The sequence below is a fragment of the Artemia franciscana genome, chromosome 7 (assembly GCF_032884065.1).
Source record: "Artemia franciscana chromosome 7, ASM3288406v1, whole genome shotgun sequence".
NCBI classification, from domain to species: domain Eukaryota; kingdom Metazoa; phylum Arthropoda; class Branchiopoda; order Anostraca; family Artemiidae; genus Artemia; species Artemia franciscana.
The window spans coordinates 43,628,782-43,644,753 of NC_088869.1; the positions used below are offsets into that span (position 1 = coordinate 43,628,782).

Below are 15,972 nucleotides of genomic sequence, written 5' to 3' on the forward strand. Positions count from 1 at the left end.
ATATATATATATATATATATATATATATATATATATATATATATATATATATATATATATATATATATATATATATATATATATATATATATATATATATATATATATATATATATATATAAGTTCTTCAAAACTGTATTGCCGTAGGTGGATCAAGCTGGTTCTCATATACTGAACTATATCGAAATTGCCATCTTACGTTAAAACACTAAGATCGTAGTACTGCCAAAAAATAATATTCAATATACACATCCTGAAATAAGAAATTATAAAGCAAATATTTACCAAAAAAGGACATTTTAAATACCTATCTCTTAAGGAAAACCAATGATAAATTTCCACTTCTGTATTAGCACAACACATGATTTTTATAAACGGATATAATAAGTGCTGAGGCGAAGAAGCCGGTTCCTAACTGCTTAGGCTATTTCAGTTAAAATCGATAGGGGAATGGTATTGTAGATGTAAAATCAAAAGAAATGATTGCCAAATGTGAGTGGTTGATTTTCACGTTTAGCATATAAAAATACACTGTGTTGAATATAGTAAACATTGGTTAGAAAAAGATCAGAATATTATTTTAAAAGACTGACAGTTACTCAAACCCAGCTTTTTATTAAGTTAAATAAAATCGTTTCATTTAATCAATTTTACTAGATTAAATTCATTTATTCTGTTAGACAATTGAAATATCCTTCTGCAGTGAATTTGATAAGATTTCACAACTAATTTTTGTTCTTCCCAAACGTAATTTCGCCTGGCAGAGCCCTGGCACTTTTCAAAGTAGTAACGAAACGCCAACCGAATATTCAACGTCATACCCATGCTTTTAGATCTGGCCACTTGAGATAAGAGTACGTGAAGTCCAACTCAACCCCAACTACTGTTATTGTTTTAATTATTTTAAGGACGGATCACATAACCGGCTCACAGACCACAAAAGCTCATTGCCCCCTCCTACTACTACCACTAGGTTTTATCTTTAAAAACTTATCTGTTAAATTAATTCATGTGAATTTCACTTTTAAACTACTAACTCACTCCCTACTTCAAAATCAAAACGTATCGTATGCAATTCTTCACATCCTGGTTGGATATCATTAAATGAATGTCAGGTCATTTTGAAATTTCCCAGTTCCCATTCACGATTGTACACACCTCAATCGAATATTTCGAATATCTATGTTACACTAGGCATATGGGCGTGAAGCATTAAATTGAATTCCAAATAAAATCTTTCATTATCAATAGTGGCTTATGGGTTTGATTGGGAGCAAATTTTAAAGACAATACTAGCCGACTGGGAAATTTCTCTTGGATAATAAGAAGTTAGCACGTTGAAAATTATACTGCATAATAGTCTTATTGTATTGTATATAATTGTATAATTAAATGTTAATTATATTTTATAATGACCTAGCTGCTTTATGCGAATCTTTTTAATTTAATAAGATGTTCATTAATCATCATTATTTCGTTTTTTGCAATAGGCCACTAGCGTTGATTTACAATAAATACCGTATCGTTTAATATACCGATGATTTGACGGATGTGGCCTTTCCCGCTTACTGGTGAACAATTTATAGTTTCATATGCGTACTTCAATCTCATTTGAGCATTTTATGGATTTTAGGCTATTATAGGCAAATACGATCCCCCTCCCTCCTAGGCCCCGTCAGAGTTGCGTGTGAAACATTTCCTCCTGTCAGAAAAGTGCCGGAGTTGTTAATCTTATTAAAATGAATAACTTGATGGACAGTATGTGCATTTAGCTAAAAAAAAGAATATATATATATATATATATATATATATATATATATATATATATATATATATATATATATATATATATATATATAAAATTGTACTTTTAAACCTTTAATGGCGTCCATTTCGTAAACAAATTTCAATTTTGCAAAAAAAGGAAAAAATGATTTAGCATTTTTAGAAAAAATAATTAACAGCATTAAGCAAGATTGTTTTTATATGAAATCATAGGGTAAGTACTTCTCATCTTTTAGTTTACTAATAATGATTAGGATATAAATAATAATAATGACGGAATCCGTACAACAATAAAATAAAAAAAAGATGACAAGTTATATCGAATGAACATTAATAATAATTAAAAGTAAGAAAGCTAAGAGAAAGTAGATGAAGAAAAGAAGAAAACTGCTGAAAATATTTGATCATAACAGACATTTCTGGATTAAACAGGAGTAATTACCTAATTAACACTATACAAGAAAAGGTTACAAATATTTTCAAACTGTTATTCATTGGTCACTCAAATTGTTTGCGAGTAAAATTTTAAACTACTTTTGTCCCCCATTTCCATCTAGTTAAACACAATAACTTCGTAATTTGATTATAGTAATAATTGATTTATTGCTAATATTGCAAATACTGACTGGCCATTTCTAACTTCCCGAGTGAATAACAAAAAAAAAAAAAAAAAAAAAAACCATAAAGAAAAAAGATTGTCAAACTTAAACCATACTTGCCCAAGTATCTTCTCCAGAATAGAGTAGGGATTTCTCTTTGTAAAAATCGACCTTTTAGTTCAGTTCTCACCCTTGACCAAAACATCGGCAAAAAAATAATAATAAAAAAAAAACCTCGTTAAAGAATAGATTGGCGAAAAAAGCAATTTATCACTTCCACTCGCAAAAATACACAGAGATAAAAACCGAATACCTTTACAAAAAAAAAGTAAAATAAATAAAAACAAAATTACTCAAATCACCAAAATGAAGCAACTATATAACAGGATGAAAATTAATACAAAAATGTCTAAATCTCAAATCTGCTCTATAAAACCTAGTCGACTCAACCGAAAAAAAAAAAAAAACAGAATCCCAACGGCCGCTTCACATGCACTCTAGTATCACTCATTTACTTTCAAACACATAAACCGCGTACAAATAAAAAAATCGGCAGTTTCCTTTTTATCTAGAAAACCTACTACGCACGTAAGGACGAGGACTGTAACACTCCAGTTAATCCTTTAGGGGAGGCGAGAACCATGAAACCAAAATATTTATTCTTTGGTTTCCGACTTTATTTTAAGGACGGAAACAATTATAACAATGACAGAGAGTATCTTCTATTAGATATAATTCTTTCAACAAGAGACGATACAAGGACACATTTTAGTGGAAAACCATTAAAAGGGTGAGAGGTTATAAGGAAGATTTAGTATTAAGGTGCGCCTACCAATAAATGCGTCCGCATGAAAAGCCAAAAGAAAAATCAAAGTATGAACATGGTATGAAAATATTTATAAAGGCAAATATTTGAACTACGAAACAAGTAGTAGTAGTAACACTATTTGAAACGTATGCGTGCATAATCATGACAGTGAGAGATTGAATTTCTTTGAAATTTGAGGCAACCATCTCTGCAATTCAAGATGGATAGACTTAGTTAATACATTTCAAAGTGCTAAAGGTGTTAATAATTTATCTTTTAGTGATTACTTTCAGTTCAGCCATTATTCACCTACACTACAGAATTCATTAAAATCGTGTCAGAAAAAGGTTTTAAGAAAGATTGTACAAGGTTCTTCTGTAAAGCTGTCAATTAAATCATGGAACATTTTTCCATGGATTTCCATGGATTTTTCCATGGAACATTCGATTCGTGGAATATTTTCAATAAATAATGTTACAGCTTTTAAAACAGCTTTGACTGGAGCCTCTTTTTATGAAGAACAATATACAGAACCATAATAGCCATGTCAAAATATACTAACCATTATTATAACCGCCTTTTTTTTGGCTATTTTTAAAACCATCTTGCAATTCGTTGACTAAAAATTTTAAAACAAGAGTTTTAATAGAGGTTTAGCGTATCATGAATGTCGTGTGTCGCGTCACAAAAAACAGATTTTACTCAAATTAAGAGTTAAGCTTCTTATATGTTGCTCGTTTTACACATGAAACAGATGGTGCTGCGTTGGGTGCAATAAGGATCTTTCTTCTTCTTGCTTGGATTAATATGGAGATATTTTCGCATAGTCCCATTACCACAACCAAATTCTGAACCCCGTAGTGGGTTACTACAGCCGAGTATGAACTTTGGGTCCCGCACTATAAGTGAGTTATTACTTGTTCAGCAATACTCTAATACATAATAATATAAACATCTAGTCAAGATTAGCATTGACTGTGACATATTGAACTATGAATTGATCAGGGGGGGGTGTGTGGGGTTGAAGTTAGATTAGAAGATACTCAGTCTGTTCATGATTTATAAAACTAAATATAAAAACGCATTCTAGTAATAACTAAAGTTCTTGGTACCTATGCAATGACAAAACTAAGAATAAACAAAAATGGTTCAAAAACTAACAAAATAAATGAACGAATAAAAAGATAGTGATGGAATTTCGAAAACACAAAATAAAATCACAAATTTTGACCTTGTAAGTAAAACAAAGAAAGTAATTACAGAGTACGCAGACCTTCACAGAAAAGATTATAAAATATTACTAGGTCCTAGCTTAATGAGCTTGGATATACACTAAGGCTATAATGGTTTTCTAACTTCTTTTTTGTGTGTTGCACTTCAATAGACTTTTTATTAAAAGTGATAAAAATTTTTAAATAATTATTTAATAAAATCATAAATAAGAAATTAAGTAATAATAAACCTATAAATAACTGATAACATGTTATAATTTACTATATAATAAACAATAGAAAATAATAATAATAAAAAAAAATCAAATTAAAGAATTATTTTCTTTAAAAGTAAAGAAATAAGACTTTCGTTTGTTTTGCATTCTGAAAGGATTTTCATTGGAAGTTGAAGCAAAACAGACTCGTGTCAAAAATTCACACCAATCCCTTGAAAAAAGCGATAAAAAAAGTACCCGTTCCTTCTTAGAAATATACAATTTCAAGTTCTTTTGAATTAGACACACTTCTTTTCTTTGTAAATCTCCTAATTGGTATAAATCACTTAGCATATCTCCCAATCAGTATGAAATTGAATTCATATCAAGCTTATTAAATATAAGTTTCCAATCTAACTTCCTTTCAAAAATTTGTCTTTCGATGGGACACTTTTTTTCTTTATGCCAACAAACTTTGGGGTGGAATTTTCGAAAGTTCATTAGTCTATAAAACAGAAAAAAAGTTGGAAAATGTCATAGCCTTTATGTACATAGTTTTAACCTTTGGGGAGAGGATCTAGAAGATATTTTTATCTCAGCTTGAACAATTTTTGTTAGGAACAGTCTAATTTAAACAGCATTGACTTCAGAATACAAGCAATCTGATTGGAAAGAAAAGACAAAATGCCATGTCTCACTATAAAGATATGCTATTTTCTTAAAAGTCTCATATTCCAACCAGAGTATACGTATGAATTGCTAGCAGAATGTAATTTAAAACAGAAATAAATAAAAGATAAAAAGCCTAAACTCAATACAGAATAACATCGGAAAACTGGAGCTGGGAAAGAATTACAAAAAGAGAAAATTAATAGTTGTCCTCGTCCCCAGGCACTAGTCAAAGTTTTAGTTCATTAGCAATCTTGGAAGCAATATTTTTGAATCCAATTGATGTTCCTGAAATGCGCTTAAACCGAACTCCATTCAAAGATAAGCGCGGCAATTTGCACACCTGAAAACAAAAAAGGAAAGTATAAGTTACAATCAAGGACCATAGACAAATGAGTCGCTATATCAATTTGGAGGAAATTGAAGCTACCGCCATAACCAAATAATGAAAGAAACTCTTCCATACACAACATTACACAACAAAGGTTTCTTCCAGTTTTCAAAGTAATACTTCTTTTATTAGAGGAAAAATAAAGTGAACAGCTACATATTGTGGCTTCATTTCGTGATATAGTTGGTTAAAATCAGGTTAGGTAGTCTCAGAGATTAAATTACTGATTATTATTTTCTCCAGATCATGAACAGCCTAAACCGAGATTAAAATCACATTCTGTCAGACAACATTCTATTTGTTTACGTTAGACAATTTGGTTTTAGTTATAATTCATCGATAATCAGGTACAGAATACTTTCAGACTTTCTAAATTTCTTATTTGGTAGAGTAAGGACAACAAAAATGCATCCCATTAGATGATAGCGATATTTCTATTATAAAAAAAAAATTAATTTGATAAGCTCATGTTTTAGGCAATTACCAATTGAACTTATAAGCCAATCAAGCGCTACCAAACTAAAATAAAAAAATAAGCCACAAAAACAAAACGTGAAGTCCGACAAACCCATTTTGTTTCTGGACTGTCTCATATTTCTCATCACCAACAAAATACAGCAACAGTTACAAATACAAAGGACATCGAACTGGGTAAACCAAGTCCAAGAACGAAAACCCATACAAACCTGTTGATGCACTCCGATTCCTAGCACTGAAAATATTTTCTTTTTATGAAATATGGTGTTACATAGGTGCTATAGTTTTTTTTTCTGCTATACATTTCCCAAAACATGCAATTTGTTTTATCACAACTTTGCTGGCACGCGTTTGTTCTGTGTTTGCGTTTGTACGCTCTCATTCAATTACACGCTTCTATCAATAAAAGATATAGCTCTCTGCCTTTTTAGATTATCCCTTTATTTTTTTGTTGTTGTTGAATTTTCTTCTTTGACTGTGAATGTTTCTTCTTTGCTTTATATTCCTCTTTTAGTCTAATCTTGACAATCATTTTTCTTAAAATACATGTGGATTTTAATTTTTCAATTTTACTCATCAAATGTAAGTGAAAAAATCACTGATTGCTAAGTTAACATGATTCTTACTCTAAATTAAATAAAAAAAACAAGTTTTTTTAAATGAATGTAAGGAGCGACATTAGAACTTAAAACGAACAGGAATTACTCCGTATATGAAAGGGGCTTTTTATCCTCAACGCCCCGCTCTTTACGCTAAAGTTTGACTCTTTTTCTTAACTCTCCTTGTTAAAACAGTAAAAAACAGCGTATATGAGGGAGTTCACCCCTCGCCGATACCTCGCTCTTTACACTAAAGCTTAAATTATGTCCCAATTCCTTAAAAATGACCCTTGAATCACAAAGGCCGTAGAATAAGTAGTTGAAATTACAAAAAATACTTTAGCGTAAAGAGCGAGGTATTACGAGGAGGTAAACCCCTCATATGCGCATTAATTTCTGCTCGTTTTAAGTTATAATGCTCCTCCTCAGTTTCAGTAGAAAACAATTTCCATATTTATTTTTTCTTTTTATTTTTAAATAATGTTAAAAAATCCTCCACCCCCTTCATTGAAAGTCTCTTCCCCCATGAGAAGTTTTTCCATGGAAAGATAATCCCACGTACCCCCCCCCCCACCTCAACTCTCCCTCCCAAACCAAAAACATCCCCCTGAAAACGTCCGTACACTTCCCAGTAGCCATTAGCCTACTATACGTAAACACAGGTCAAAGTTCGTAACTTGCAACCCCTGCCACGGGGACTGCGGGGAAAGTTATTAGGTTTTTCTAATATGGTGAATAAAATGGCTATCTCAGAATTTTGATCCGGCGACTTTGAGGAAAAATGAGCGTGGGAGGGGGCCTAGGTGCCCTCCAATTCTTTTGGTCGCTTAAAAATGGAAATAGAACTTTTAATTTCCGTTAGAATGAGCCCTATCGCGACATTTTAAGATCACTGGGTCAATACGATCAACCCTTGAATTCGCAATTCCACATTTTTGTTGATAGGAGCTTGAAACTTCTACAATGAGGTTCTCTGATACGCTGAATCTGATGGTGTGATTTTCGATATACTTTTAGAGGTGTTTTCCCCTATTTTCTAAAATGAGGCAAATTTTCTCAGGCTCATAACTTTTGATAGGTAGGACTAATCTTGATGAATGTTATATATTTAAAATCAGCATTAAAATGCAATTTTTTTAAAGTAACTATTGGTATCAAAATTCCATTTTTTAGAGTTTCGGTTACTATTGAGTCGGGTCGCTCCTTACTACAGTTCGTTACTACCAACTGTTTGAAAACCACTGTATATAAATAATATACAGTAGAATCATTCCCTGTTTCAACCATTATACAAAGCCGGATCGAGATGCAAGTGCTCCAGAGAACGTATAAACATAAGCGATATTGGATTTTTTCACGGGTAGACAAGTCAGATTTCTCTTGAACGCGAAACTTGGCTTCAACTTTGTAACACTAAATTTAAATGAATCTAATTTTAAATTAATTTATTCCATATATATATATATATATATATATATATATATATATATATATATATATATATATATATATATATATATATATATATATATATATATATATATATATATATATATATATATATATATATAAATAAATAAGTAATTAGTACTATAATTTTATTACTAGATGTTTTTAGAAACTACACGTAGGTTTCAAAGTCTCGATTTGGTTTCTAAGGTATTTCGAGAAGGTTTCTGCGAAAATACGTGTTCCAGGGTAATAGGCACTGAATTGTTGATGGACGAGGACAGACGAGGATATGGATGGAGCTTTTATACGCGCCAAGACTGTAATAGCCAAATATTACTGAGTCGTGATTCTACTGTATATTATATATATACAGCGCTCTGAACTGACAAAACAGCAAAGATCTATCATAGACAACATTAGCCAATAGCATCAATAACCAATATCAATTACTAATGTTCACAAATGATTGTCTCTTATTATCTCATGTTTATTGATGTTAAGTAGAAAAAAAAAATCAAGGTATTGCCTAATAAATGTATCTTCTTCAACTCGATAAATTGCTAGCAACTAGAAATTAACCAGAAAGTGTCAAAAATCCATACAGTTTATGCGGTCATTAAATAGTTTTATTTTGTATCGTTTCATTTGAAACATATCTTTCTATTTTATTCAATTAAATATTTTATTTTAGAGTGTTACACTTTCTCAGTTTTGTCTTGTTCAGTATTGACACTTATGTATCACAGTTTGGTATACTCCTTATTTTTTTTTTTTTTTTTTTTTTACTTCAGCATTCTGCAATTATAAGCTTTACTGTTTTTTTTGGGATATTCTGAATGTGATCCCTACTTGAGTCGAGGTGCCAAGAATAACAAGGAACAGCACCGTCAATCATGGCACTTACAAGAAGAATTGAAGGTGGGATTAGTAACCAAGAAGCTTCACCTGATAATCAGTTAACAAGTAGAACAAGCTCCCAGTTGTAGTCCCCAGAAGGCCGTCTTCTTTGAAAAGATTTTCAATCGTGTCAAAATCACGTGTGTTAAGCAAAAGCAGTTAGAACATTCTTCCTAGCAATTTTCCAAATTTTGCAGCAGAACGACTTTTTAACGATTTAAAAATAACTGAAAAATCCAGCAATGATGTCAATCGATCACAACAGATTTTGAAAATGCTTTTTTGGGGTATTTTCACTGAAGAAAAATGAAATCCCCCCCCCAAAAAAAAACAAAAAAAACACGTTAGGCCTTTTTTAAATTTTCGCGAATTAACGCCACTGGAATCAGCGTTGCGTGAGAAAACTGAAAGGTGATTAGGGACAAAAAATTGTTTTTAGAAAATACCACAAGGCTTTTTCTCTTTCGAAAGTCACATTTCAAATTCAACTTATAGCTGTATTTTATTGTTAAGGATAAATATCTGACTGGACCTATCCATCCACTGTGAAATCTAAAAACAAATATTTCAAATACTGGGAACTGCAAATTCAAGACTTTTTGCAACACACAATTTAGTGTGTTACGATCTAGATCCTTTTGTTGTAATTAAAGCAAAAACTGCAGTAGACTAACAGTCGAGGAAACTATAATATTTTCCCAAACTAAGGATGCAGTTCACTTGAATAAGGGAAAACTTAAAAGAGTAAAAACAAGAAAAATTCACAGCCAGGGAAAGAAAAGGAGAAACCCAAATAGTTTTTTGGAAATCTTCACTCACCTGTAATCAATGGAAAAAGAGAGAGAGAGAAACAAAAAAGACGATTAAATAAAAATCATGGATATTAGATGGAACATCGAATTTTCATTTGCCTATTTATCCTGTTTTTTTAAGTGCCATCCTATATTGGCATACATGGAATCAAGGACCCCAGTCTACGAAGTGTCAAGGGCATCGGCAGGAAATTTTCCAGGGGGGAGGGAGACACCAAAATAGCAGTGGTGGTGGTATGGTGATAGGGAATATATTTCAGGATGTTTTTCGGTAGGAATAAGTTTATTTTTAAATACTTTTAGGAAAAAAACTCAAATAAAAAAGTAACTAAATTACATCCAAAATGAAACAAAATACAGTAAATTTTAAACGACAAGGATTCCTGGCAGAGATCAATTTATTTAATCAGTAATGCATTTAACTATTAAGTATTTAATCTTAAAGGATAATCAAACTCAAACCAAATTACAAAAAGATTTATTGCTTCCGTATATAATAATAAAATTAAGACCTGTTTTTATGCAATATCCTACACCTTAGAATAGTTTGCAAAAGGAGTAGAAATAGTCAAAAATGATACTGCCTGCATAGATACCACGTTTTGATTTTATAACGGTCATGCAAAATGTATATGTTTTATAAAAAGGCAATTCTCCCCCTGGACTTCAATCCCTTATATACTCGGAAATAAAAAAAAAAGAAAAAGAAGAATTAAAGAAAAACACAATTTAAACTTACTATCCAGCTGTCAAATTGACCCTCTTTATTGCTTTATTCAACTAAAACGAACAAGTTCTAAAACAATTTCGTCACAAGGGAATCTTATCAAATAGTTTGTGATTAAAAACGAACTAAAATAGTTTTTGCTCGTGGTAACGAACTGTAAGTAAGGAGCAACCCGGCTCAATAGTAACCCAAGCTCTAAAAAACTGAATTATGATACCAATAGATATACAAGAATTGGCATATCATGCTGGTTCCAAATATATAAATTTCATTAAGTTTAGTCTTACCCATCAAAAGCTACGAGCCTAAGAAAATTTGTCTGATTTTAGAAAAAAAAGGTGGAAAGACCCCCTTGAAGTCATAAAATTTTAATGAAAATCACACCATAGATTCAGCGTATTAGAGAATCCAACTGTAGAGGTTTCAAGCTCATATCTACAAGAATGTAGAATTTCGTAATTTTTGCAAGATGAAAGATCATGGATGCGCGTTTATTTTCATTTTCTTTTTTTTCAGGAATGATTGTATCGACACAGTGGGCCTAGAACGTCGAGAGAGGGCTCATTCTAACAGAAATTAAAAGTTCTGGTACAAACGTACCAAAGTGACAAAAAAATGGAGGGCAACTAGGCCCCCTCTCACACTATTTTCCCCAAAACCGTCAGATGAAAATTTTGAGATAGTTTTTAGTTCAGCATAGTTGAAAAGCCTAATAACTATGTCTTTGGAGATTAAACGACTCCCTACAGTCCCTTGGGAAAGGTTTTTAAGTTATAAAACCTATAACTTATTATAATTTGTTATTGGGAAGTATGCATACATTTTTCGGGTGGGGAGGGGAGGGCGAATTTTCTGCTGGGAGGATTTTGCACGGGAAAATTCTCCCTGGAGAGGGAGGTTTCCAGGTGGTGAACTTTTCAAACGAAATTTAATTTTACATTGGGTGAATTTGTCAGAATTCCTATACGATTTTGCTTTACATGTCTTGCTTTCTCTTTACCAATTCAATTTTACGCGTAGAGATGTTAATGGTAATTGTCCGGGTAAATTTTTGCCAGGATTGAATTGTCCAAGGGATATTTCTGTGGGGAGGGGGGTTTTCCGTGAAGGTGGAGCCAGGTGTCCTGGCGTTATTTAAAAAAGATCAGAAATTAAGTGAAAAAAAGTTTTTTCAACTGAAAATAAGGACCAACATCAAAACTTAAAACGAACAAAAATTATTACGTTTATTGGGGGGGGGTGCCCCCTCCTCAACACCTCATTCTTAACGCTAAAGTTTAAATTTTGTACCAACTCTTTAAAAATGACTCCTGACACACAGCTACACAAGGAACGTTTAATTAGACCAATAATTAACTTTTTTTAAGTGCCGGAAAACTGCAGCGTGAAGAGCGAGGTGTTGAGGAAGGGGGGGGGGGGAACCGCTGTCACATATGTAATAATTTCGGTTCCTTTTAAGTTTAATGTTTCTTCTTACTTTCAGTTGAAAAAACTTATTTTTTTAATTAAGGAAAACTTGTTTTTCATTTATTTAAGTGAAAAGAATACATAATTACAATAAATACATAAAACAATAGCCTACTTACAAAGACTAAGATATAAACTCTCAGCATTCTGTTCCGTTGAGCAATACCGAAGTGGCGGACAGATATTTTTTAACAATATCGACAGTTTTCAACTTGTTATGAAACACCAAAATATTTAATGCCTTTAGACTCAGTGTTCATAAAAAGAAACGAATTGTCAAAGTAGTTTGTCCAAAGTAAAACATTAAAACTAAGATTAAGAAATCAAATAAAAAATTTTAATTCAATAATTTTAAATACCAATATATTTGACACCTTTATACTTGTAAAGAAATAAATCTTTTTCAAAGTGACAACTAGATAAATACAATCACTCCTTAAAAAATGGTAATAAAACACAAAAAACGTATCAATTCACGGGGAAAATACAGAAATTCCCAGCATTCTGCTCAGGAAAAACATTTCTGGTTATAGTGGCTTCATATATCAGCTCATGGGTAATCTTGCAAAAGTTGATGTTTTTTCTTTCTTTTTTTTTTTTTTTTTTTTTACGAAATTGTCCCTTATTTCTATAATTAAACGAACTTTCTTATGTACTAGTAACTGCACTAATTACTAAGAAACTAATAACTACTGAGGATCACCATAAAAAGCTTATTCTTTGATTGAATGTTATCAATGGTTAGGCTCTTATACTTTCGTTAATGACCAGGATCGTTATTTACCTACCATTCCTTTATAAAGAATTTGATCCTTTTTTTTTGCGTTACCAGCTAAATAATATAGAGAAAATGTTTGGGGAAACTGGAAAGGGGTCACTAAGTCACAAATTAGAACTTATATTTTCCTTATTAAAGGTCAAAATCCATTGGCAGCCAGTCATCAATGGGGTAAGACGTATTTTTTCTAGGGTTTTCCCTATTCTGCTCTCTTTCCTTTGGTTTCTTATAATTACTTTACAGTCCCAACTTTCCAGCCCCCCCCCCGCCTTCCGGCGACCATGTGAAGTCTGGTCTCAAAATTTATATAATAATAATTATTGTGCTTGTCTAGTAATAAAGAGAAAAAAAAATCGTAAGGTTATCAATTTACTCAAAAAGAAAAGAAAAGGAGAAACTTGCCTCGATCTCCCATTGAACCAAGGAGTCGGTATTGGGGTCCCCGTGCACACACAAGAGGAGGAACTTTTCGCGTTGCTCGTAGTCGCAGCCGTTGGCGTCAAGAACCTATAAAAAAAAATGAAAATAGCAAAGGCATTTCCAGATAGCTCAATGTGAGTTCTCGTTCTATGAGAAGTATCTACAGTGGGCAAAGCTAAACGACATTATGTATTTTCCACATTAAGGAAATTTATCTTAAAGCCAAGTCACGATAACCGTGCATATTCACAGATATGCAAATTATAGATGAGGAATAGTGCATTTTCTCATATTTAAGCATTATAGAGTGTTATCTATTTTCACCCTGTCCTTGAAAAAAGTTTACAGTGCGCGCCAGACTCCCTTAATATACTTTAGACAGTCAACATGCGCACGTAGTAACTCGCTTATAGTAGGAGGGGAGGGGGGGGAGGTCATTCCAATCCTAAACTTAAAAATGTCTTTGCTTTATATTGGTACAAGTTAACTAAAAGAATCTAACACAATATCTATACGGATTAACAAACTTTTTTGTACCCACTTTTAACGATAACAACTTTATCAAACATAATTCATGAAACCTGCTGTCCGCAAAATTACGACTAACATAGACTAATTTATTTAAATTTTTTTTTAGAATTTTGGCAGTGTTCCATGACAAACACTGTTGTCAGCATACTCAGTAAAAAAAAAAGCTGCACAGCCCCTGCTTTCTTACTGCTTCTACCTCATCATTATGAAACACGAAGGATGTCTAAACATAAAAAAAATAGTCGTATGTGCTACTACAAACAAATAACTGCAGTAACAAGCCACCTGAGGTTAACACAGCTATGTATGCTCCTCCTTTACCCCTATTAATTCAAAACTCCACTTTTTACCCCCTCACAAGCAGATTCAATTTCCTTTAAAAGCCTATTCTATAAAATCTTCCCACTCCATTTGAAGAAGATCAGCTTTTCTTTTGCCCTCATATGGATGACCTAAAATTCAATTCTTTGGCAATCTATCATCCTTTATCAATAAAACGTGGCTTAGCCATCTTAACCTTTCTTCAATTATAGCCTAGGGAATGGAATTGAACCCTATTTTTCGCACGGAAGCAAGTACCTGAAACGATCCTTAGACAACTCCTTTGGGAAAACATTTAACAGATCTTCTTCGGTTTTTAGGTCCTCCCGCTTTCCAGAAATATAGTCAAAGACTATCATGACCTCGGTTTCCAGTATTTTCAACTCATTTGGAAAACCAATCTTCCTATTCCTCCGAGTTTTTTCAACTACGCGGAAACACCTTATGCCTTCGCAATTCTATTGTTAATATCTTCACCGCATTAGTTATCTTTACTAGTAATACTATTAAGGTAAGTGTGTTAGTTGACTTGAAAGATTTTCTCATACCTAATGTCACATCTCGCTCATTTATTCATAGTCATAAGCGACTCAGTCTTTTTAACATTATTTTTCAAGTCTAAACCCTCAAAAGCTGCAAACATCTATTAATTTTACTTACATTTTTGTCAAGAACGCTCAAATCGTTTGCATAGTCTCAGTCTAGAAATTTTACCTTTTCATTTGATTGCCTTAGCGGAATTCCTTGGTAAAAACCCCATCAAAATAATCCATACAAACAGGACAGGACACAAGACTTTTAAGTAAGACAGTGAAATTGCTAAAACCATTTTTCTCTTTTTCTTTATATGCATACAAAAAAACGTCGAAGTCTTACGGCTTTACATCCGGAATACAACATCAAGAGAAAAAAGACACAAATAAAAATAAAACTAGATTAAACAAATTACACATACCAGAAAAAAAAAGATAAAAACACAACAAACGCTAAACAAAATAGAATTGTCTTCTATTTTAATATAAGAATTTTCTTATATTAAATGTATGTATGAAAAACATACATTTGGTATGTTTTTCTCATCTTTTATGTTCTTTTCTAGTATGTATTACATTGTTTAATCTAGTTTTATTTCTTCCTTTTCCTTTTTAATTCTTTGTTGATAAAGGCTTCCGGATGTAAAGCAAAAATACAAGGACATTTTTTGGTTCATTTATGAAACCTTTTTTTTTTTCGCAACCTTAATCAAAATCTTAGTAAGAATGTAAAGAATGTAAAGTAAGAATGGACAGGCGGTGGTCGAAAAAATTATTAAACCTGCTTAACTTTTGCTTCTTCATCCAACCAACTACTAGCCTCACTTCCTGCCTTAACCAGACCAATATTGTTCTCGTTTATAGCATCAATTGCTTGAGTATACTTACTTGGTATTCCATATGAGGCTATAAAACTCCACTAAAGCTTTTCTATCACCTTAATCAAATGCCTGTTCATAATCTATTAAATTGAGGACTAAATGGATCTAACAATTCCCTCTCAAAAAGTGAAAATTCTGTCAACAAATCCTTTCTCCTTTTTAAAACCACAATATGTATCTACAGCCTCTCTTAGTCTAACAAATATCACCCTGCTACGTAATTTGCTAATTAGAAAAATCAAGCTAATGTAATTACCTCTGTAATTACCCCACTCACTCTAATCACCTTTCTTCAATAAGTTTAATGAAAGTGTTTCTAAAAACAACCTAAGCTTCCCCCTTTACTAAAACCATACTCTTCTTAAGTAATGTACCCCTTGATTCGACGGCACCTTATTT

At 32.1% G+C, this 15,972-nt stretch overlaps 1 protein-coding gene across 5 annotated transcripts in view; it reads right to left on the reverse strand.

The window, feature by feature from the left end:
* Window positions 1–220: 220 nt before the first annotated feature.
* Window positions 221–15,972, reverse strand: part of LOC136029343 (MAP/microtubule affinity-regulating kinase 3-like) — a 166,942-nt gene continuing 151,190 nt past the window's right edge. For all 5 annotated transcript variants that reach the window (XM_065707636.1, XM_065707638.1, XM_065707639.1 and 2 more), the window contains 2 exons: window positions 13,290–13,394; window positions 221–5,630 (listed from right to left, as the gene is read on the reverse strand). In XM_065707636.1, the coding sequence (XP_065563708.1) occupies window positions 5,517–5,630; window positions 13,290–13,394 (219 nt within the window). In that variant the 3' untranslated portion in view covers window positions 221–5,516. The remainder of the gene's footprint in view (window positions 5,631–13,289; window positions 13,395–15,972) is intronic.